We start from the raw sequence: 22459 nt of genomic DNA, 5'->3' as shown, positions 1-22459 counted from the left end.
CTGGGAGTTGAAGTCCACAAGTCTTAAAGTTGCCAAGGTTGGAGACCCTTGGTCTAGACCATGTGTTGTTGTTGTTGTTAGTTGCGAAGTCGTGTCCGACCCATTGCGACCCCATGGACAACGTTCCTCCAGGCCTTCCTGTCCTCTACTATCCTCTGGAGTCCATTTAAGCTCATGCCTAGATTTGCCATCTTTCTTCCCCGGGAGCAAGCATCTTTTAATTTCTTGGCTGCAGTCCCCATCTGCAGTGATCTTGGAAAATAAAATCTATCACTACCTCTATTTCTTCCCCATCTATTTGCCAGGAATTGAGAGGGCCAGATGGCATGATCTTAGTTTTCTTAATGTTGAGTTTCAAGCCAACATTTGCACTCTCCTTCTACATCTGCATCAAGAGGCTCTTTAGTTCCTCTTCACTTTCATTAGAGTGGTATCATTTTTATCATAATATCATAATATCATAATTTTTAATTAAATATTTAAATTTATTTTTATTTTATTTTATTTTATTTATTTATTTAATATTATTTTAAATATTTAATTTATTTTCATAAATTAAAAATTTATTAAAAATAAAATTTTTAAAATAAAATTTTTAACATAAATTTATTCAAAATAAATCATTTTTATCATAATATAATATCATAATATTATAAATATTTCACATTTCATTAGAGTGGTATCATCTGCCTATCTGAGGTTGTTGATATTTCTCACGACAATCTTAATTCCAACTTTTGATTCATCTAGCCCCACCTTTCTCATGATGTAGTCTGCATATAAGTTAAATAGGCAGGGCGACAGTTATACAGCCTTGCAAGACTCCTTTCCCAATTTTGAACCAATCTGTGGTTCCGTGTCCAGTTCTCACTGTTGCTTTTTGACCCACATATAGGTTTCTCAAGAGACAAATAAAATGGTCTGGTACTCCCATCTCTTTAAGAACTTGCCATAATTGTTGTGATCCATACAATCAAAGGCTTTAGCATAGTCAATGAAGCAGAAGCAGATGTTTTTCTGGAACTCCCTAGCTTTCTCCATGATCCAGCGTATGTTGGCAATTTGATCTCTAGTTCCTCTGCCCCTTCGAAATCCTTCCTGTACTTCTGGTAGTTCTCAATCCACATATCGCTGGAGCCTAGCTTGTAGAATTTTAAGCATAACTTTACTACTCATGTGAAATGAGTGCAATGGTGTGATAGTTTGAACATTCTTTGGCATTGTCTTTCTGTGTAATTGGAATGTAAACTGACCTTTTTCAATCCTGTGGCCACTGTTGAGTTTTCCAAATTTGCTGGCAAATTAAGTGTAGCACTTTTACTGTATTGTCTTTTAAGATTTTGCATAGCTCAGCTGGAATACTGTTATCTCCACTAGCATTGTTGGTCCTCAGTTCCTAAGGCCCATTTGACTTCACATTCTAGGATGTCTGGCTCGAGGTTAGTGATCACCCACTTAACGTTATCAGGAACATTAAATTCATTCTTGTATAGTTCTTCTGTATAATTTTGCCACCTCTTCTTAATCTCTTCTGCCTCTGTTAGGTCCCTGCCATTTTGGCTCTTTATCATTCCCATCTTTGCATGAAACATTCCCTTCATATCTCCAATTTTCTTGAAGAGATCTCAGGTCCTCCCTATTCTATTGTTTTCTTCTATTTCTTTGCACTGTTCATTTAAGAAGGCATTCTTATCTCTTCTAGCTAGTCTCTGGAATTCTGTATTCAGATGGGTGTATCTTTCTCTTTTGTCTCTTGCCTTTCACTTCCCTTCTTTCCTCAGCTATTTGCAAAGGTTCCTCAGACAGCTATTTTTCTTTCTTGCATTTCTTTTTCTTAGGGATGGTTTTAGTTGTTACCTCTTGTACAATGTTATACAAAAATGTTATACAAAAATGTTCTAGACCATATTGTGAACAAATAGCTTATCTTACGATAGGTATTCTCATATGTTTTTGGTACAAATTGTAAATATTCTATTACAGGGGCACAGTGGGCAGGAATATAGACTTGAATTTGTTACCATGTTTTTCACAAAAAAATGTTGCTAAGACTACTCAATTATTTCTCAATTCTTCACATACTTCTTTTCCTGTAAAACCTGTGTTGTTTCTTTGTTCATATTACAACTTCAAGAGGAGTAAGAAACCAATACTACGTAGGTCAGGACTCCTTTTATTGTAGCTGGCATAGAACAGAATGTTGTAAGTCTGAATGTGCTTCCCCCTCCCTTCCTTTATCTTTGTGTGAACTAGGGAAGGGCCTATCTGAGATGATTTCTCAAATTAGTTTCTTGGAATGGGCTCAACTCCTGCTTATCTGACCTCTGCCTTAGTAATGGTTCTTCATTTTGTCCTCCAAGGCTGTTGCCAATGTTCTCTGTATCATCTTACATTTACGTGCTTGTGAAAAGCTGCTAAAAACAAGAACCAACTACTGGTGCTTGTTATTACAGCCAATCTGCAGGATCTCATGAAGAGGTTTCTGGTAATTAGTTAGCTCATATCTATAACTGAAGAAGCCAGAAACGGAATTTGTGATTCATCTACATGCAAAGCATTTGTTTTATCATAATATCCTGTATCTTCTTCATGATAACCAACTCCAACCTGGAATAATCACAGACCATGGTGGCTGAGAATTCTAGAAGTTGCTTCCCAGCACAAATGGAAGTTACTGAATCAAAGAATGTACTACTTTTTTCTCCATCCCATAAAAATACTGCCCTGGATACACAGCAAATCGCCCAGCTCTCCTGACATTTAATGTTTTAAAATAAAAATAATAGTTTCCATATTGAAAACAAAAACAAAAAATAAAACAAAAATCCTGCCTCAGCTTTTACATTGTTTCTAGGAATATCACAGCCATTTTGTGAGTGCATTCATTCTCCAAATTCTAATTCTAATCCAAATTCTCTTAAATTCAAATTTAAGTCTCTAAAGACTGCTAACCCCTGCCTTATGGCACGTTTATAGACAGGAGGCTATAAGCATGGGTGTGATCCCTGTAATGCTGTTCATGAGTATCTGAACAAATGCTTTTCCAGATGCCACTCTTCAAGTGCTTTCAGCAACACTGCAGCCCATCTAAATATGACCTAAGTGTTTCCAGTCATGTTGGAGTTGCATAGTTCTTACTGAAAGAATATTCCTTCTGTAACAGTTAAACAAGGCTCTTCTTTAACAAGTGATTTAAGGCTGTAGATATTCCAGGATACATTGAGGGACATAGGATTCCTTTTGATCATTTTTCTTTGGGCAAAATTTGGTGAACTTCAGTTGCCTAAGGTAGCGGTAATGAAATATTGAAAAACGAATGTTGTATTTGCTGAGACAGAGATTAACTTCCCCGTTTAAAAACAAGCTTTCCACCCCCCCCCAAGTTCTTTCAGCAGTGGGAAATGAGTTCAACATCTGTTTTTTGTTTCTTTGCTTCAGCTTTTGCCTTTCAGAAAATGTTCCTTTTCCAGAAAAACTCAGCTATGTTATTTTATCCCCGGTTCTGTCTTTTATCCCTTGGCTTATTATTAAGCAGCTGCTGTATTTGCTTTGAAGTGCTAACGTTCCTTCTTATTGCTAAAATTAAATATTTCTGGATTGCACTTTCACTAAGGCTAAAAGGATATGATGCATTTCCTTCCTCCACTAGCATCACTGCCATTCAATCAACAAAAACAATATGTGTATGGCTATGGATTAGGGACCAAAACATTGGCTCTGTTTTGAATCAACTCTTTGTAGAAAAAAATAATCATCTAATACTTTGAATGATTACTAAGCAATTGTTATTAATCAAGGACTACCTATAATAGACCAGATTTTGCTCTTTTTAAGTGATATAACTTAAAATTTGTTCTGAATATTGTAGTCCTGTAAACATTCACTATTTTAGAAAGTGCAAGAATATAGTCCTGAGCATTTATTTTGTATGGGTCCTACTAGGTTTCCAATGTATTAAAGGAGAAGCTTTGCCCATTTTATACAGTATTTCTATTAAAGAGAAATAGAACTTTTTGCTACTACAGAATAGCCCTGAATATACAACTATTCATTTAGTGACAGTTCAAAGTTACAACGGCACTGAAAAAAATGACTTATGACTGTTTTTCACATTTACATCCATTGCAGCATCTGCATCATCATGTGGTCAAAATTTGAACGCTTGGCAGCTGGCGTGTATGATGGTTAGAGTGTCCCGGGGTCATGTGATCATCTTTTGTGACCTTCTGACAAGCAAAGTCAATAGAGAAGCCAGATTCATTTAACAACTGTGGCAAGAAAGATCATGGGGGCAAAACTCACTTAAAAAGTGTCTTGCTTAACAAGGGGAAGTTGGGGTTCAGCTGTAGTCATAAATTGAGGACTATTACTAAACATCTGCCATAGAAAACACATGACAATGATAAGTTTGACTACACAGTTAACAATATTATAAAAATAAAGACCCATTCCCAATTTCCTCCAAAAGACATAGCGGAAAAACACCCAAATCCACTCCTTGCAACTCTGCACTGCTGACTTTTCATTGGAATTTTTCATGCCCCCTTAAAATATTAAATGATACATTGCCGATCTTCTCAAAGAAGGAGAAAATATGTAGCTGATACTATTATTCTTTCTTTAGTATAATAGTATAATAGTGAAAGTTCCAATTTCAAAAAAATATCAGGTCTTTTTTGTGTGTATATCCATGAATAAGGAAGAAGCCATGAATCCCATCAAATCCAGGGAACTAGCAGATTGCCCAGATCTGATTCCAGCACAAACCAGATTACTCCCTAATTATATAGCCACGCTAAATATATCATTAAAAGTAAACTATCAGACTAAGCATCCTAACTTCTGTTATATATCAGTCAAAATGCATGCAAATGGCCTTTCATTTTAATGTATCTAAAGACACGAACAGGATCCCAATTAATGCATTTAGATTTTGAAAAATGAAAAGGAAGCAGCTGGAGGAGAGATAGAAAGAGAATTAAATCCCTTCGAGTTATGAGCCTGTGGTGACAGTAGTCAAGATAGATGCTTTGTAAGAGAATATGAGATCCAGCTGCTACCAAATGTAATGTTAGATTTATGCAAGTTGCTTTGGAAACACAGAAGATTGGATTTTCTTCTACTAGATATGAAAAAGACTGAAGTTCAGCAAGAATTTTAAGTCTGTCTGTAACTTTTGGACTAGTTACAAAGGATGCAGAGTGATCGCTAATATTCTGATTGCTTCCCACAGGTAGATGAGCCATCCACATGGAATAGTTCAGTCAACTTCCTGGAGTATAAATCTGCTCCAAAGATTATTTTTCAGATGAGAATGAAATAACAATGTACATTCTCTCAATTTCGTTAAAGGATCGGTTGTCAATGATCTTGTATAATAACACCTGTGATGGTGACGAGCAACCTTAATGCTTGGGGCTATTCAAAGATGGAGAAATTATAGCCCTTCATATTGCTGAAAGATTCCTCACCAATATTTCTCAGAACTTGATATTAATTGGGGCTTTTGGAAATTAAATTTCAGAAGCATCTGGAAAGTTCACAGGTTTTCCATCCCTGATTTAGCTTATCAAGTAAGGAAGACTGTAATAGAAATGTCAAAAGTAAATATCTTTTGTTCTCATCAAGTACACAATAACTATGTACATTGTCAAAACAACACTAAGACACACATATGTTTTTATAAAAACTCCAGTTTAATCTCATGGCTGAGACTTGGCAAAATTTCCACGTGATGTAAGCACTAAAATAGAGGAGCAGCACTCCATGAAAACAATACTCATCATGATGATTAAGTGAAATTCAACGCATTCACACAAAGCTCACATTAATGGGTTTGGCTTCCTCCTCTCAAATTGAAAGCAATAGGAAAAACTGATTCATAATTTCTTCAGGGAGGGGAAGGGGCAGGAAGGAACAGGGATTTATCCTCAACTTAAATTTGTTTTATTTTAATAAAATTATCAGAAACAAATCTTGAAAAAAGTATACTTGTATCTTAAAGAATTACAGTTAAAATGTTATAAGCAATTTAACATGGCATACAGCATTTTTCATATACAGGAAAGATGCAAAGCTTGAGACCTTACAGCCATAGAGGGACCTTGAATGCTTTGACTACAGTGGATGTGTCCCTTCAAAAGTTGCCAACAAGTTGTATTTATTACTATGAAAGAAGGGAGAAAACTAAAAAATGCATGGAAAATTTTTACATTTAATACATGTAAAAAAACAACAACCACCACCCAATAACCGAATTCACTTTTGAATGAAATGAAATCAATTTTATTTTAGTTTATCCTTGATCTAACTTCTGGAGTTTTGTCTCAGCATGCCACTGAAAAACCAAGTGCAGTCCTCACCTGTTCCTTCCCCTCGCAACCAGTAGTGGATTCCATTTACCTTCGCTACCAGTTTGGAACTGGGAGTGCCCGCGTGTGCTTGCTTTGCTCACACGCGGTGCTTCTGCATATGCACAGAACGTTCTGCACATGCGCAGAGCATCCATGATGACATCTAGGTGGGTGGGCAGAGCCTCCCATCTCTGCCACTACCAGTTCGCCTGAACCAGAGCGAACCAGTAGAAACCCACCACTGTCCCCAACTCTCCCCCACAAAGTTAAGCCTTTCTTTTAGAATACAATGGAAGAAGAATCCCATCCATTTTAAAGATTTGCCCATGATTTTCCTAATCTCAACTGAAATTGTGTGTGTGTGTGTGTGTGTGTGTGCGTGCACGCACCCAAGAATTGAAACTGACAAGAAATTGAAGCAAAACAGTGCTAAGGATGCAAAGTGACATACAGGCACTTTCCTAGCTTCTTAATCATATCTCTCATCTCATGAAACAATTCTTCACCACCATCACCCCAGGGACCATTGCCATGAAATAATTGGAATTACTTTTTTTGAGTGAGATCTGTTTCAGATAAGCTTAGCAATAGTTGGTAAAGTCCTGTGTTGATATGAAGAACAATTGCAGGGGGAAAAAAATCAGGAAGGACAGACTCCACATTTAGCTGACAGAGCAATTGATGATCTTTCTCTATCAAAAGTGTGGGAAACCTACACAAGAGGAGTTTGCAACAAAGCCTAATTTCTAAACACTGGCTTTGTCCAAGAATCAGAGATGCACTGCTATTTAGAGACAGCTTCTTAGGTCTTAATTATACTGCATTTTAATATATTTCTATAGCACACTTTTAGAAAATATATCTGTCACTAGGAAAATAGTCAATATACTTTGCTTAAAGCAAATCCTAGGCATTACTTAAGCAAAAGAACAAACCATCCCACAGGTAACTACTGCAAATCTTTCTTTCTCTCTAGATACCATTCAATGAGCAAGTAAATTATTTTTGTTTCCCAGAAATGGTATAACGTACTAACTCCTTCTAGTTCAGCACTCTGCTTCACTCCATTAACCTATTCTTTCTTCCACCAAAAATGATAGCCCACAGTGCCCTTCCTTCTTTCCTTGGGCATTATAAGGACACTGGTTTTTTTTTCTTTTCCTTCTTTGCCAACTCTTATAAGCAGCATTCCAAGCCTTGACCTAATCTAAGGATGCAAAAAGCAGAACCTCTTGTTCTGTTTCAAAAAATGGAGAAACTGATTTATTCTCAAAATGAATCTTAAAAATCTTTAAAATCCATAGCATTCCAATCGTCTTTAGCTGAATTTCTCTTCAATTAAATTCTCTTCAATTAAAATAATGTTTTTTTGTTAATAACAATGTACAAATAAAGACTGTGTCATCCATTACTCTGTTATAAAGAGAGAACCACAATGTTTTAGAACTGCCAATCCTCTTTCGCTATTATTTCAAATTGCCTTACATAAATTTTATTGAAAAGTAAAAAAAAGGAAACAGGGATTTCAAAAGTAAGAGGTGCTCATTTTGAAGCAACTTATTCTCAAAATCAAAGTTGGAATTCTAGGTAGAAGTACATCTATCAAAATAAGTATTAGTGAAATTACAATATATGTCATTTCAATATCTTATATGTATACCAAAGTCACTTGTCACATATTTTCACAACAAAGTCACTTGTCTACATATTTTCTATCCTAGCTCTAGTTCAACTGTGTTTTGTGAATATGTGGTTCTAGTCTATGATATTGAGAGTCAAGGAAAAAACAAAATCTAACACATGTATGTCATTCTTGGTAGATCTTCACATCCCCAATTCTGATTTAATAACTTGCAACCAGACATTTGGGCTGGAATTTATTTGCTAATTGAAATTTACTTTGTGCCACTTATTGATGCAAGTTGGGTAGCAACTTAAATTCAGTCTCATTTGCAAAGCAGCCACTCTGGGGCTGGGGTAGAGAAAATAATATTATAATATCTTCAATAAACATCAGTACACTATAATGTTCTAATAAATGGATTGAAGCTTATTATGACTACCCTATCACTCCATTTAGCAGCTATCAAAAGTGACACTGCTACAAATTAGTGCTTTTGGAGGAGGATGAAAATAATTTGGAGCAGGTTCAATCCTTTCTATTACACCACTAAGTCTTCTAATCATTGACAGAGCAGATATTTCATACTGTATGACTATTTGTACAATCTTCTATAATCAGTATTAAAGTCCATCAACCATTTAGAGAAATGTAAGATATAATTGGTGTTTTTAGTAATAATAGCTTATCAAAATAGGTTTCACTCAAACACATCAGCATTCCTCTCTCACCACTTATTTGTGCGCCCAGTGTGCACATTATTCTTTGGACAATGCTCCTTGTAGGTCTGAATATAGATGCATGGAGCAGGTCTGCTGTTCTTAATACATATCAGGACTGGAATCCCCAATACTTAGCATTTCAACATTATAGAATTTCAACATTATAGGCAATAAGCAAGATCATGGAAAGGAACATTAGCTGAGACGATTCATGTCTGTTGGTGGGAAGCAGAAGCATGAGAGTGTCTTATAAAGGAATACATTTCTAGACAACTTTTACCTCAGCCTTTCCTTGCAGTAAAATGTTGCTTTCACCTGTGGGATAATTTCATCTATTAAATGTGACAAAGTATAAAATTAAGGATTGTTGAAATCAACAATTACTGTTTTAGTAATAAGCATTTAGCAATAATAGCATCATATTCATAGTTCTCAGTGTTACCAGTATATCTCATCCACCAGGGAAGAGATATTGAAAGACATTATTCTATCTGGCGCCCGCTTCTTCCATCCAGAATTACAGACCTCCTCTGTGGTTGGTAAAAGCAACTTGTAGATGTCTCTAGTCTTTGGCCATTCTTTGGAATAGTCATCTTGTTACGAAGAGTGACACCTGCCCCTGGGGCTGCCCCTAATAAATCATTCAAAATTGGACTTGGAGAAGGGGTCTGCGTAGGGCTTCTTATGGGAGATAATACTCTAGAGTCTGCAGAAGAGGGATGGTCCATGATAGGAAAGGGAGGACTAAATAGAATAAGGCTCTGAGGTCTTCCTGGTCTAGATCTGTAAGAAGGCTTAGAAACCCCGGATGGCCTCTCCATTTTTGAGGACTGTGGAGTATCTCCAGTGGTTTCTCCTTCAGAGGTTCTCTTTCGCCGAAGAACTGGTGCTTCCTGAGTAGTATTATGATTGGAAAAAGGTGGTTCAGCTTTTCTAGCTGCAGCTGAATCCAAAATGAGTGTACTGTTGTTTTCTTTCCCCATCATCCCATCGAGTGGTGGACTCTTTGGCAGTTGCAGCTGACCCTGAGCATTTTGAATGGGCTTGATTAGACTTTTCTTGGCTTCTGTTTCTTTATTCTCTGATGCCACTGAGATTCTGCAGTTGGGGTTTTGTGCCTGCAAAGGCTGGGGAACTTGGGTATATTGAATCTTTGGTGGAATTACTGGCACAGCTCGAGCCTGACACATCTTAACCATGAAAGATGTTCTTACTGCTGAAACACTTACAGGGGCAGAATTGCGACGACCAGTGGTGGCGTGAGCCATCATTATGTATTCTAAGTCTAAGTCTTGAGGATCAAAGTGGGACCCCCAAAGGTCAGTTTTATTTTCATTTGGACAAGCAACAGGAAGGGATGGTGCAGAATCACTAGACTTAGCTTCTTTCTGCACGCAGACAACGTGCCTGGGTGAAGAGGGGAAAGACAAGTTGTCAAAATTAAAAAGGCAGGCGAGTGGAAGGACAGAATCCAGGTTGAGAGAAGAGGGCCTTGGCTTTCCTTTACATGGAATGTCTTCACCTTTATTGATCTGCAGCTCTTTAGTACAACATGGTCCTTTCATAACAGGAACTCCAGGTCTGTCGTTCTGTTGAATATTTGTTGCCTGCTTTCCAGTGCAGTTTGAATTTAATAAACTGACCTCAGTGTTAAATTGTGACAAAGGGGAATCTAGCTTCATGTTTTCTTGAATTTTTTCATCTTTAGGTACTTCCTTCTTAACCAATGCTTTGCAGGCAACGTTAGGCAATCCTTCAAGACCAGAAGGCAACTCCGTTGCTGCAAAGCCTGCTTCATGACTTAGATATTTCGTGTTTGTTTCATGTAAGTTTGAAGTTTCCTTTAAACAATTCAACCAGGCTTCAGCTTTCTGAAAACTTTCTTTCCACTGTCCCGGTGAATATTCCTTCATTCCTTGTTCTAGGTCACCACAAAGCTGTTCCTCATGTGCATTAGCTAAAGGTATTTCTATAGCCCAATGAGCTTTCAAAAAATCTTTACTATCTAAGGAAAAGCTACGACTGAAACATGGTTTCTTGAAATGGCTTTGGGCCATTCCTTGGTTCTGGGGCTGAAACTCCTGAAGTGCCTTCCCTTGAGTTTCTTTCAAGGTAGGAGAATGAAGGGGACTGGTGACCCATTGATGATCTTCCCATGGCTCTAGCAATTCTAAACTATGGACATGGTCACTCCGTGTATCTTCCTCCTGTTGATTAGCAGAGTTTTGATCATTTATTCTGCCCTTTTTGACCCATGGGACTTCAGCTCTACATTGAATCTTTGAATTGGCTAGAACTCTCTCTGAATATGTGGCAGTGCTTTTTTCTAACTTGGTTGTTTCAACTTTTTTCTCTCTTTGAAGAAGCCAATTCTTACTTTCACATTCTGGCTGATCTAAGTTATTTTCTTTGGAATATGATGGCTTGTCTGTTGCAAAAGCTGTGTTTTCTTTTAGTTCTGATGGAAACTTCCAATTTGGGGATTGAGACGGGAGGTCATTTTTTGTGTCATCATCTTGTGGGCTATTTTTTGAACATGGAATATTTTGCAGCTTCACTGAGGTGAAAGAAATACTACTCTGCTTTCTGAATGGCTCAGAGTTGCAAAGTTGTACCTCTTTTGATTCTTTGGAAAGAATGTCAGATATAGCCAATGGACCTTCAGTTAGGTTTTCCTCTTTGGGGAGAGTTGGTAGCAGAAGAGAACTGCACACTAAACTCTTTGCTTCTGAAGATGCAATAGATGGAAGTCCTGGTTTAAACTCCCATTGTTGTTGTTCGTCTGTCTTTAGAGCACTTCCAGTACACAAAAACTCCTCTTCAGACTCAACAATTTTCAGCTCTTGTGGAATATCTGGCCACAGTGGTTTCATCACAATGTTGGAATGATCATCCACCACCTGAAAAAGAGAAATCACCTAGATCACATAATTCCTTTTTATAAGTTGTGCCCCCTTTTAAAACCAACTACATAAAAGTTTTAGAATAACAGCTATGCATACTGTATATTCTATTGAAAGAATGAAAAGTTCTTCTATTATCCTTTTCCATTAAAAACCATATAGATTCAAATTTTATTAAATAAATAATGCTAAAATGAAAATTTCCTCTATTGAAGACAGAAATCTTGCTATTTGTCTATCCTACTTTGTTGAAAACCAAACGTTAAAAATGAGGCACTATTACAGTGGGAATAAATCAGCAAGTAATACACTATTTCAATCAACTATAATATTTTTAGTGGATTCATATCATCGGAAACTCCATAATGACCCCTCCCTCAATGTGAAGATCAAGCTTGACAATTACAATGTCAAAAGTTGATAAAATGTGACACCCTAACACAGTTCTAATTTTGATAGGTATGAAAGTAGAAATAGGCTAAGAACATATAAATGAGACTTTTTTGAACAAGTCAAAAGATCTTTTTATTCCAGCATTCTGTGTCACAAATAAACTAACTGATGCATCCAGCAAGCTTACAGATACGACAGCAGGAAAACAACTATTTTCAACTGTAGCTCTCTAGCAGCTGGATGCTTTAAGAGTATCTAAAAACAATACAATGCCAACAAAAGTAATAATTACAGATAATTACTGATAGCTCCATGAATTAGCTATTGCCCTTTAAAACTGCTTATATTGATTACCATCATCATATCTTTTTTTTTCTTCCTAACATTTTTCCACGAGTGCAGGGTCCACTTTTATTCAGTTCAACTGAGTGTTGATCCATCAGTTGCAACAAAAATTGACGGAGTTGTCATCTGAGGTTGACATTGTGGGTTGAGAGAAAGTGACTGGCCCAAAGTCACCCATCTGACTTTCCTAGCCTGGCCTCTGAGTCACTAGACCAAACTGGTTCTCCCATAATTATATTTAGTGATAATAATCAATTCCATAGTTAAAACAAATGTTGCCTTTTATCAATCATGTTTCTTCCCACATTTCACTTCAGTGGAGGAGTATGCAGTACAATACTGTGAAGAGAATGGGTATTAATATCGAGCTATTTTTCACTTTCCATCCACTTTCTTCTTCAGATGGAGGAAAATCCATTTGCCAATTGACCATTATGAAAAATTTGCCAAATGCTGAGCTTTGAAGTTGATTGTTTTCTATGGAGAATAATAAGAAATCCAAACCTTAGGAAAAGAAAAACTTTTAAGGGGAATGGAATTTGAAAAAGGCCAACTAGGACTAAGCATTTTCTACAGGTACAGAATCTTGACTATGTTATCGTGTTAAAAATGATCAGGGAAAAAAAATGGAGTATTCATTCACTGCACAAGTTCTATGAATAGGAACAATATTTTATAACATTTTATTATTGAGCTTTCCTTATAGATCACATTATGGCAAATGCAGAAATATATCAGCTAGCATAGCTTCCCAGCAGGATAATTTCAGTCTACTGTTAAGTCAACCAGCCAGATCAGTGTAGTGGTAAGGCTCAAGGTTAGAAATTGGGAGACCATCAGTTCTAATCCTGCATTAGCTATACAAAGCCAGCTAAGGGCCAATCACTTTCTCTTAGTCCTAGGAAGAAGGCAATGGCAAAACATGTCCAAAATCTTGCCTAGAAAGCTAGAGGGAATTGTCCAGGCAATTGTCAAGGGTCAATGCTGACTTGAAGGGGAAAAAAACAAAACAAAAAACAAAGCCAGGGTTCCTCAAAACGGTGAATATTAACTGCCTCCTCACGAATGGTTGGGACTATCCATTTATATTGTTGTTATTATTCATAGTGCTATTAGATAGCATAGTATTTATCATTTTCATATAATACATGTTTGGAGATCAATGATCAACCTGAAGGTTCATGAAGGGGGTGAATAGGTTGAAGAATTCGGAGCGAGTATCTGAAAATCAGCTATGAGTGCAGATTAATATGAGGTTTTTCAATTATTTATTTTACTTCAAATCCACTCACTAACTGGCATTTTCATGACAGATTATGCTGTTATTAAAAATGTAAAATTAGGAAACAGGATATAACTAATAAATTGTACTGTAGAGATATTAAAAAGAGTCCCAAAGGAAATCCAGTTCAGAGAAAATAGTATGAATTAATTGTTTGGTAGTGATAAATTTATTTGCAGGGAACATAAAATTGAGATCAGAACCATCATTTTGGTATGGTGATCACAGTGATGTTAATGTGATTCCAGGAATTTTTCTATCAAGAGATTTGGGATCAGCATTATTAAACTTAACATTTGGCAATGGCAAAGGAGAAGGGGGAAAAATATTTCTGGGCCTTTTTGATTCAAAGGAAGCAAGACTGGAAGTTATTAGTAAGCAATGAGTGAAAAAGAACTTGGATCCCCTCCCCCTCCCAAATAGCTTTAGTCTAGTTTATTTAGAATGCCTCAATTCTTTTTGGGGACTGAATTGAATTGAGATCTGAAATTTGAATCCCCTCATGGATAAGCTGTAGGGTTTTATTTCTTTTTAATGTTCAGTTAATTGGATGAAAATTTATTGACATTTATTAGAAGAGGAAGAGAGCTCAATTTTTTTTAAAAAAGGTTCAGACATTTCTTTTTTAAAAAACATTAATATGGAGAACACTCTAATGACTAATTTAATTATTTGTGGAACTGAATGACATATTCAGAAATTTTATTCTACCCTTCTGAGATGAAAATCAGACCAACACATTTCTATCTTTTAATGGACAAATGTGAAGAAAGTTACAAGTAGAATATGCCTATCCATGCAAACTGAAAATTTTCTGAATAACATTACTGCTTTTGTTTGTTTTTTGTGGAAAATGTTTTAGATTATCTTTGGATCGATTCTTAGACATTGCAGTGTGTTTGTAAACATATGAAACTCACAATCATTAGTGAAAACCAGAGATAGTTCAGAATCAAATTATTTGGCTTTGGGTGAATTCTGTTTTGATTTACATATTTATTATGTCCAAATCACCCTGATTCAGTTTGGGAGATGTTTAAAATCTGAAATATACTGTGTAAAAATGTCCAGTATTACAAGGTGTATCAAGAATGGCACTTGAGGAAGTAATAGTTGGTGTCTTTTTCATAAAATCGCAAAATGGTCAGACAACATAACATCCAAAGAAGACTTTCAATACTTTTTCTTACCAATTCCTTTAGATGTGATTTATCTTCTGTTTTATCTATTGATAGCTCCGGTGGCCAGGAAATTTGCTCTGACATATCCTTAATCCCAAACTGGTCTTGACTTGCTTTCTCTGTCTGCGGCTGGCTTGCAAGGATCATAACCAGAGGGTTCTGTTCCAGGGCGAGCTTATCTTTTAAAGGTTGGCTGCAGTTGTTGCTTCCACTTTTTGTCTCCTGGGCATTGACTGTTACTTGAGGAATACTTACAGACTCCAGCTTCTTAACAATGGCTATTTTCTCAGTAGTAGAATCTATATAAACAAATCAAATAAAAAACAGATATACAAATCTTAAAGAAGAAAACAAAACAATCAAAAGAAAACAAAGAAACCGTATAATGAAAAGGTCAACTTATTCTAAATCAACCTTTCTCAATATGAAGCCGACTGCATGTGACCATAGTTCTGGTGCTTTTGGAAGGCATCATACTGAGATGGAAGCTTCAAACTGCTGGGCAGCCCTATTGGGCTGAGAGCTATAGAATGCTCTCATTGCTGTCCCTTTGTGAAATTTCAGATTTCTGAAGCCCATAATAAAAACTCTACTACTCTATACTGTATAGCAGAGACCTTCAAACTTGGCAGCTTTAAGACATGTGGACTCTGACTTCCGGTTTGGCACCGTAGGTGATGGCGGTGATCTTTACGATCACCAACCTCTGGATTATGTGGAATCGCTAGGACAGCTTAAATCTGCTGTCCAGCGGTTCGGAAAACCCCTTCTTCGGGAGAAGGAGAAGGTGGTGAGCTGAGGGCAGAGGTTGAATTTCCCTAAAGCCCCTGAGAAAAAAGGGGTTTGAAGGGTTAAGTTCCCTCCAGTAACCCGAAGTGCTCCAGATCCGAGGATTCTTCTGCTTTGGCGGAACCAATCACCACGACCAAACGCCGAGATTTATTTTGGACAATAAAGGATTATACCGGACAGAACGAAAGTGGGAGAACTTTATGCAAGTAGCCAAGCCGATTCCCCGATACTTTGTAACAAGCTTGAAAACAGTAAAAAAATGGAGGCGAATTGTTAACAAGTTAACGAGTGGAAAGCGAAAGCGATACTTTCAGCGTTCAGTCTGCAGTTGGTAATTTGCATGTTACTTGCTGCTTTACTCTTTAACTCTTTGCTGCCTGCTGATAGAATCTAGGGGAGATTTTTAAATACTGCTTTAAAAGACTGTGTTTTTTAGAGGTTAAGAAGATTTAAAGTGAATATTAAGTTGGAAATAAATAAATATATAATTTTATAGAAGATGGCAGCCAAACAATTAAAGTCTACTGTAACAAAGAGCTCTGGAACTTTATCAGCTGGTGCCTCTCCAGCTCATACAGCAGAGACTAGAACATTGAATTTAGAGGCGTTACAAGAGAACTTAAAAGGCTTTATAGAAGAAAAATTTAAAGTAATAACTGATGAGATGTCTGAAATGAAAGAGCAGATATCAGAAATTCAAGTGGGAAATAAAGAAGTTAAAGAAGGATTTGTAATGGCAGTACAAGTTTGGCAACGAATGTGATTTTATTGGAGGAGGAGGTTGAAGAAATTAAGCAACATAATTTAAAATTAGAAAATAAAATGGATGAATTTCAAAGTAAAATGGAAAAACAGAGGATGAAATAGTTTTGATACAATATAGAAATATGGAATTTACTCTTAGAATTCGAGGTTTGAAAGAAAATAAGGAAGAGAATTTAAGGAAATTTTTCTGAAGTATTTGCTGAGATATTAGCAGCTCGTCCAGCAGATGTGGCTTATCAAATTGATAAAATATATCGTGTGAATTCTTGGATAGCAAGGCAAAAAAGTTGCCAAGGGATGTTGTTATTTATTTTACAAACAGAACAGTGAGAAATCAGATTTTGCAAGCTTCATATAAGGGGAGAAGATTCAGATTGCTGGTCAAGATATTTTGATATTAAAGGAAATTCCACCAAAATGTTAAGGGCTAGGAAGGAATTTGCCTTCCTGGTGAATGAACTTAAAAACATCAGATTGAATATAGATGGGATATTCCAACTGGTATAATAGTATATTATGCAGGAAAGTATATCGTTCAATACGGTTGGAAAAGCAAGAGAATTTTATGTTGAGGTATTAAAGTTGGAAGTCTTCCCCATTGGAAGCTAGAGGAAGGAGGCTGAAGTGAAGGAAAGAGAAGTGAAGCAGGTACAAGAACAGATTGTGATGGAAGAAGATTTATTACAAGTGTTGGAAATACCTACGACGGGTTTAGATTCAAAAGAACAAAGGTTGACAAGAGCTGCTGCTAAACGCAAGGAACAAGAGATGAAGGCACAACAACAACTGGCAACTACTACAACGGAAACAGTGGGAGGAGCAAGGCCTAAAGTAAAATGTGATCTGCGGCTGGTGCTCCAAAAGTTTCCTATCTTGGAATGTTAATGGCCTGAACTCACCGTAGAAGAGAAGGAAAGTATTTCATTATTTGAAACAATTTAAAAATGACATTACCTGTTTACAAGAAACACATATTAGATCTTGCTAAATGTTGGAGATGCGATTGTGAAGATGCTACTTATTACCATATATGGTGGACTTGTAAAAAAGTTAAAGCATTTTGGATTAAAGTATGGTGGATCATGCAGAATATTTTGAAAAGAAGATTAAGTTTACTCCGCAGTTCTTTCTACTAGGAATAATTATGGACTACACAGCTATAGAGACTAAATTGATTTTGAACTTAATAACAGTCGCAAGACTTTTGATTGCTCAGTATTGGAAGAAAGAAGAATTACCTACAATCGAAGAATGGACACTCAAAGTATCAAATCTGGCAGAGATGACAAAACTCTCCGCTTACTTGAAAGACTATACACTAGAAAAATATATTCTAGAATGGAAAATGTGGATTGATTATATTTAAAATAAGTATCAGATAAAAAAAAATATTGAATAGCATATGAGTAAATTTAGGAAATATTTTGTATTAGATATATTTTTGAAGGAGAGGGGAATTGAGAGTGTGACTAAGTGTGGTGTGACTAGAGATTATAATTTAGGAATTATTTTGGATTATGATTGTTAGTTTTGATACCCTGCATTTTGTTCTGGGAAGTCGGGATGGGGGGTGGGGGGTAAGGGGGAGGGGAATTGGGGGGGGTTTGGTAGAGATGGAGTGATGGTTAATGTACAGGGATTATTGAAGAAATATAATTAATGTAGGATCGGGTCTGCATAGTTACCATTTTAGAACGGTGAGGAGGGAGAAAAGAGAGAGTAGGAGGTAGGAAAGAGGAGAAGAGGAAGGAAGAGGGATAGTAGAGGAGAAGGAAGGTGTAGGGTGGAGGAGGCGGATGTAGATAAGAGAAGGAGAGGAAGGTTTGGAAAGTAAAAGAAGGTAGAAGAGGGAAGAGTGTTAAAAAGGGGGGTGGTGATTGGGCAAGCCCGACTAATTGTATATAACTGTACATTGGATGAATTATTTGATATGATTGTAAAAATAAAACTTTTTATGAAAAAAAAAAAAAAAGACATGTGGACTTCAACTCCCAGAATTGTGGAGAATTCTGGGAGTTGAAGTCCACAAGTCTTAAAGCTGCCAAGTTTGAAGACCTCTGCTGTATAGAGTAAAGGTGGTGGCATGCGAGGAAGAAGAATCTTTGGGGTTTTGTAAATAGGTTTTTTAATAAGGGTTTTTTAAAGGGGGGAGGGAAGCGACGGGGGGAACCCATCGGGGAGGGTAGGTCCAGTCCTGGGGTCTGTTCACGGCGTTTTATCTGGTCCGAGGGAGGGGGGTGAGGGGTTCGTTCCAGGCGTAGAGGTTGGTTCCATCTGTACAGTAAGTGGGAGGGGCAGATATGGCGGAAGCAGGGGGCCGTATCATTTTCTGGGAGCACGGGCTCGCTGTTTAAAAGCGATCACGTGCTCCGGTCCCTCAGTTCTTATCCGTTCCCCGGAAGGTCAGGATCCTCAGGGCCCGGGCCTCCGGTTGATGTTGTGCAATGCCCGGTCCGTGGTCAATAAGGCCCCCCTGATCTGTGATCTTATTCAGGGGGAGTCCGCGGACTTTATGGGCATTACGGAGACCTGGTTGGGCACAGAAGGGGGTGTGCCCCTCGTTGAACTGTGCCCTCCGGGTTTCCGAGCATTCCATCAACCGAGGGCCCAGGGTAGGGGTGGAGGGGTGGCGGTTGTGATGAGAGAAAGTCTGGAGCCGAGAGAGTCCACTGTGCCTCAGATAGCCGGTTGTGAATCCCTTCTTGTGAAATGGGGCCATAAGAATCAGATGGGTCTGTTGATCGCATACCTGGCTCCTTGCTACGTGACTACAGCCCTGCCTGAGCTGCTTGAGGTGCTTGCCGGGGTGGCGATTGAGATCCCCAGACTTTTGGTCATGGGGGACTTCAATCTGCCATCGGCCGGCTTGTCGTCCACGGTGGTTCAGGAGTTCCAGGCTTCCATGACGGCCTTGGACCTGATTCAAGTAACTGATGGCCCTACACACACGGGGGGGTCCACACTGGATTTGATTTATATCTCTGGACAGTGGTTTAATGGTATTAGGGGATTTAGTAACGATACCGGTGTCATGGACAGATCATTTTCTCCTCCGCCTAGACTTTCAGACCGCCGCTCACCACTGCAGGGAGACGGAACCAATGCACTGGTTCCGTCCCAGGCGCCTGATGGACCCCGAGAGGTTCCTGATGGAGCTTGGGCCATTTCCTGAGGATCTTGCCCACGGCACGACCGAAGAACTAGTTGCGGCCTGGGAACAGGCCATGGCTGGGGCTTTGGACCGTGTCGTGCCTTTGTGGCCTCTGACCCGGCATAGATCTCAATTGGCTCCTTGGTTCTCTGAGGAGCTGAGAGAGTTGAAACGCCGGAGAAGACGCCTAGAGAGTACTTGGAGGTCCAGCCATTCCGAGGCTGATCGGACACTAGTTAGGTCTTTTTCGAAAGCCTACCTAGTGGCACTGAGGGTGGCGAAGCGTTCCTATGTTTCCACCCTCATTGTGTCAGCAGATAACCGCCCGGCCACCCTGTTTCGGGTGACCCGCTCCCTCCTACACCAGGGGGGACGGGATGACCCCTTGCAGGGACACGCTGAGGAGTTTAGTGGTTATCTATACGATAAAATCACTCAGCTTCGGGATAGTTTGGACCAAGATTGTGATGATCCGGGTGAGATGACTGAGACACGTCTTGTTGATGTTGTTTGGGATGAGTTTGATTCTGTGGCTCCCGAGGACATGGACAGGCTGCTGGGGAGGTTACATGCCACTACATGTTTACTGGACCCGTGTCCCTCCTGGCTGGTGCTGGCCACTCAGGAGGTGACACAAGGCTGCTCCGGGGAATTATAAATGCTTCTTTGTTGGAAGGGGTCTTTCCCGCCGCCTTGAAAGAGGCGGTGGTGAGACCCCTCCTTAAGAAGCCTTCCCTGGACCCAGCTATTTTGGGTAATTACCGTCCAGTCTCCAACCTTTGCTTTGTGGCGAAGGTTGTAGAGAGTGTGGTAGCATGGCAGCTTCCCCAGTACCTGGATGAAGCTGTCTATCTAGACCCGTTCCAGTCCGGCTTCCGGTCCGGTATAGCACGGAGACAGCTTTGGTCGCGTTGATGGATGACCTCTGGAGGGCCAGGGATAGGGGTTGTTCCTCTGCCCTGGTCCTGTTAGATCTTTCATCGGCTTTTGATACCATCGACCATGGTATCCTGCTGCGCCGGTTGGGGAGTTTGAGAGTGGGAGGCATCGTTTATCGGTGGTTCTCCTCCTATCTCTCTGACCGGTCGCAGACGGTGTTGACAGGGGGGCAGAGATTGACCGCGAGGCGCCTTACTTGTGGGGTGCCTCAGGGGTCGATTCTCTTGCCTCTCCTGTTCAACATCTATATGAAGCCGTTGTGCGAGGTCATCAGTGGCTTCGGGGTGAGTTATCAGCTGTACGCTGATGACACTCAGCTGTACTTTTCCACCCCGGGCCACCCCAACGAAGCTGTCGAAGTGTTGTTCCGTTGTCTGGAGGCCGTACGGGTCTGGATAGGGAGAAACAGACTCAGACTCAATCCATCCAAGACGGAGTGGCTGTGGATGCCAGCACCCCGATACAGTCAGCTGCAACCGCGGCTGTCTGTTGGGGGCAAGTCACTGGCCCCAACAGAGAGGGTACACAACTTGGGCGTTCTCCTGAATGGACGGCTGTCATTTGAAGATCACCTGGCGGCCGTCTCCAGGAGAGCCTTTTACCAGGTTCGCCTGGTTCGCCAGTTGCGCCCCTTTCTGGACCAGGATGCCTTATGCACGGTCACTCATGCTCTCGTCACTTCTCGTCTGGATTATTGCAATGCTCTCTACATGGGGCTACCCCTGAAGTGCACTCGGAGACTCCAGTTAGTCCAGAATGCAGCTGCGCGGGTGATTGAGGGAGCTCCACGTTGCTCCCGGGTAACACCACTCCTGCACAGTCTGCACTGGCTACCTGTGGTCTTTCGGGTGCGCTTCAAGGTTCTGGTTACCACCTTTAAAGCGCTCCATGGCTTAGGGCCTGGGTACTTACGGGACCGCCTGCTGTTACTTTATACCTCCCACCGACCCGTACGCTCTCACAGAGAGGGTCTTCTCAGGGTGCCGTCCGCCAAGCAATGTCGGCTGGCGGCCCCCAGGGGAAGGGCCTTCTCAGTTGGAGCACCTACCCTCTGGAACGAACTTCCCCCCGGTTTGCGCCAACTATCTGACCTTCGGACCTTTCGCCGTGATTTAAAAACTTATTTATTTATCCAAGCGGGACTGGCTTGATTTTTAAATTTTCAAATTTTAAATTTTAGTAATTTTATATGGGGTATTTTAGGCTGGGTCAATTTGATGGTTTTAATTTGGCCATTATTGAATATTTATTTTAATTGATATTTTAATTTTGTATATTTAATTGTTTTAACCTTGGCTGTACACCGCCCTGAGTCCTTCGGGAGAAGGGCGGTATAAAAATTTAAATAAATAAAAGGGGTAACTTACTTAATAAAACGTATTATAACAGCAGCAAGGATGAGTTTTGCCCAAAATTGGAAAAATAAGGAAACTCCTCTAGAAGATGAAGTGATAAAGAAAATTTTTGACATGTGAGGAAATGGATAGATTAACCTTGGAACTGAAAAATAAAGGCAAGTCAGAATACCACGAGATATGGAATAAATTTCAACAATAGTTGGAACAGAAAAGAGGGTCAAAAAACCAGAACTGACTAGAATTCATAAAATGGAGAATTAAAGTTATGTATGTAACTACAATAGAATGATAATGGATAAAACAAATGTATAACTAATATAGATAGAAGAAGGATGTCTTTATATATGTAAATACTGAACAAACTAATTGTATATAAGTAATAAGGTATATATGATACTTATCTTTCATTTTGGTATGTATGGTAAAGAGAATGCCAGGACCGTTACACCGTGTCCAATGTTTTAATATGTGTGTAATAAAACTAACTTTAAAAAATAAAAAATAAAAACCCTACTATTCACTGATTAACATGTCATTGCTGAAATATATAAACTTTTTCTGAAATATGAGACAGTAGAAGAACAAGTAAAGGAATGTATAATGAGTAAAAAAAATGGCCATCAGATGCAAATGAACCAATGGGAAAATATATGG

At 39.0% G+C, this 22459-nt stretch overlaps 1 protein-coding gene across 1 annotated transcript in view; it reads right to left on the bottom strand.

The window, feature by feature from the left end:
- Positions 1-658: 658 nt before the first annotated feature.
- The window catches only part of ARHGAP31 (Rho GTPase activating protein 31), a 136973-nt gene continuing 115172 nt past the window's right edge, over positions 659-22459 (bottom strand). The window contains exons 11-12 of the mRNA XM_058184764.1: positions 14810-15099; positions 659-11596 (exon numbers count right to left, since the gene is read on the bottom strand). Coding sequence (XP_058040747.1) covers positions 9179-11596; positions 14810-15099 — 2708 coding nt within the window. The 3' untranslated portion in view covers positions 659-9178. The remainder of the gene's footprint in view (positions 11597-14809; positions 15100-22459) is intronic.

This window comes from Ahaetulla prasina, chromosome 5 (assembly GCF_028640845.1).
Source record: "Ahaetulla prasina isolate Xishuangbanna chromosome 5, ASM2864084v1, whole genome shotgun sequence".
Taxonomy (NCBI): domain Eukaryota; kingdom Metazoa; phylum Chordata; class Lepidosauria; order Squamata; family Colubridae; genus Ahaetulla; species Ahaetulla prasina.
Note: the sequence above shows the minus strand (reverse complement) of the source record. Positions and strands in the feature narration are given on the sequence as shown.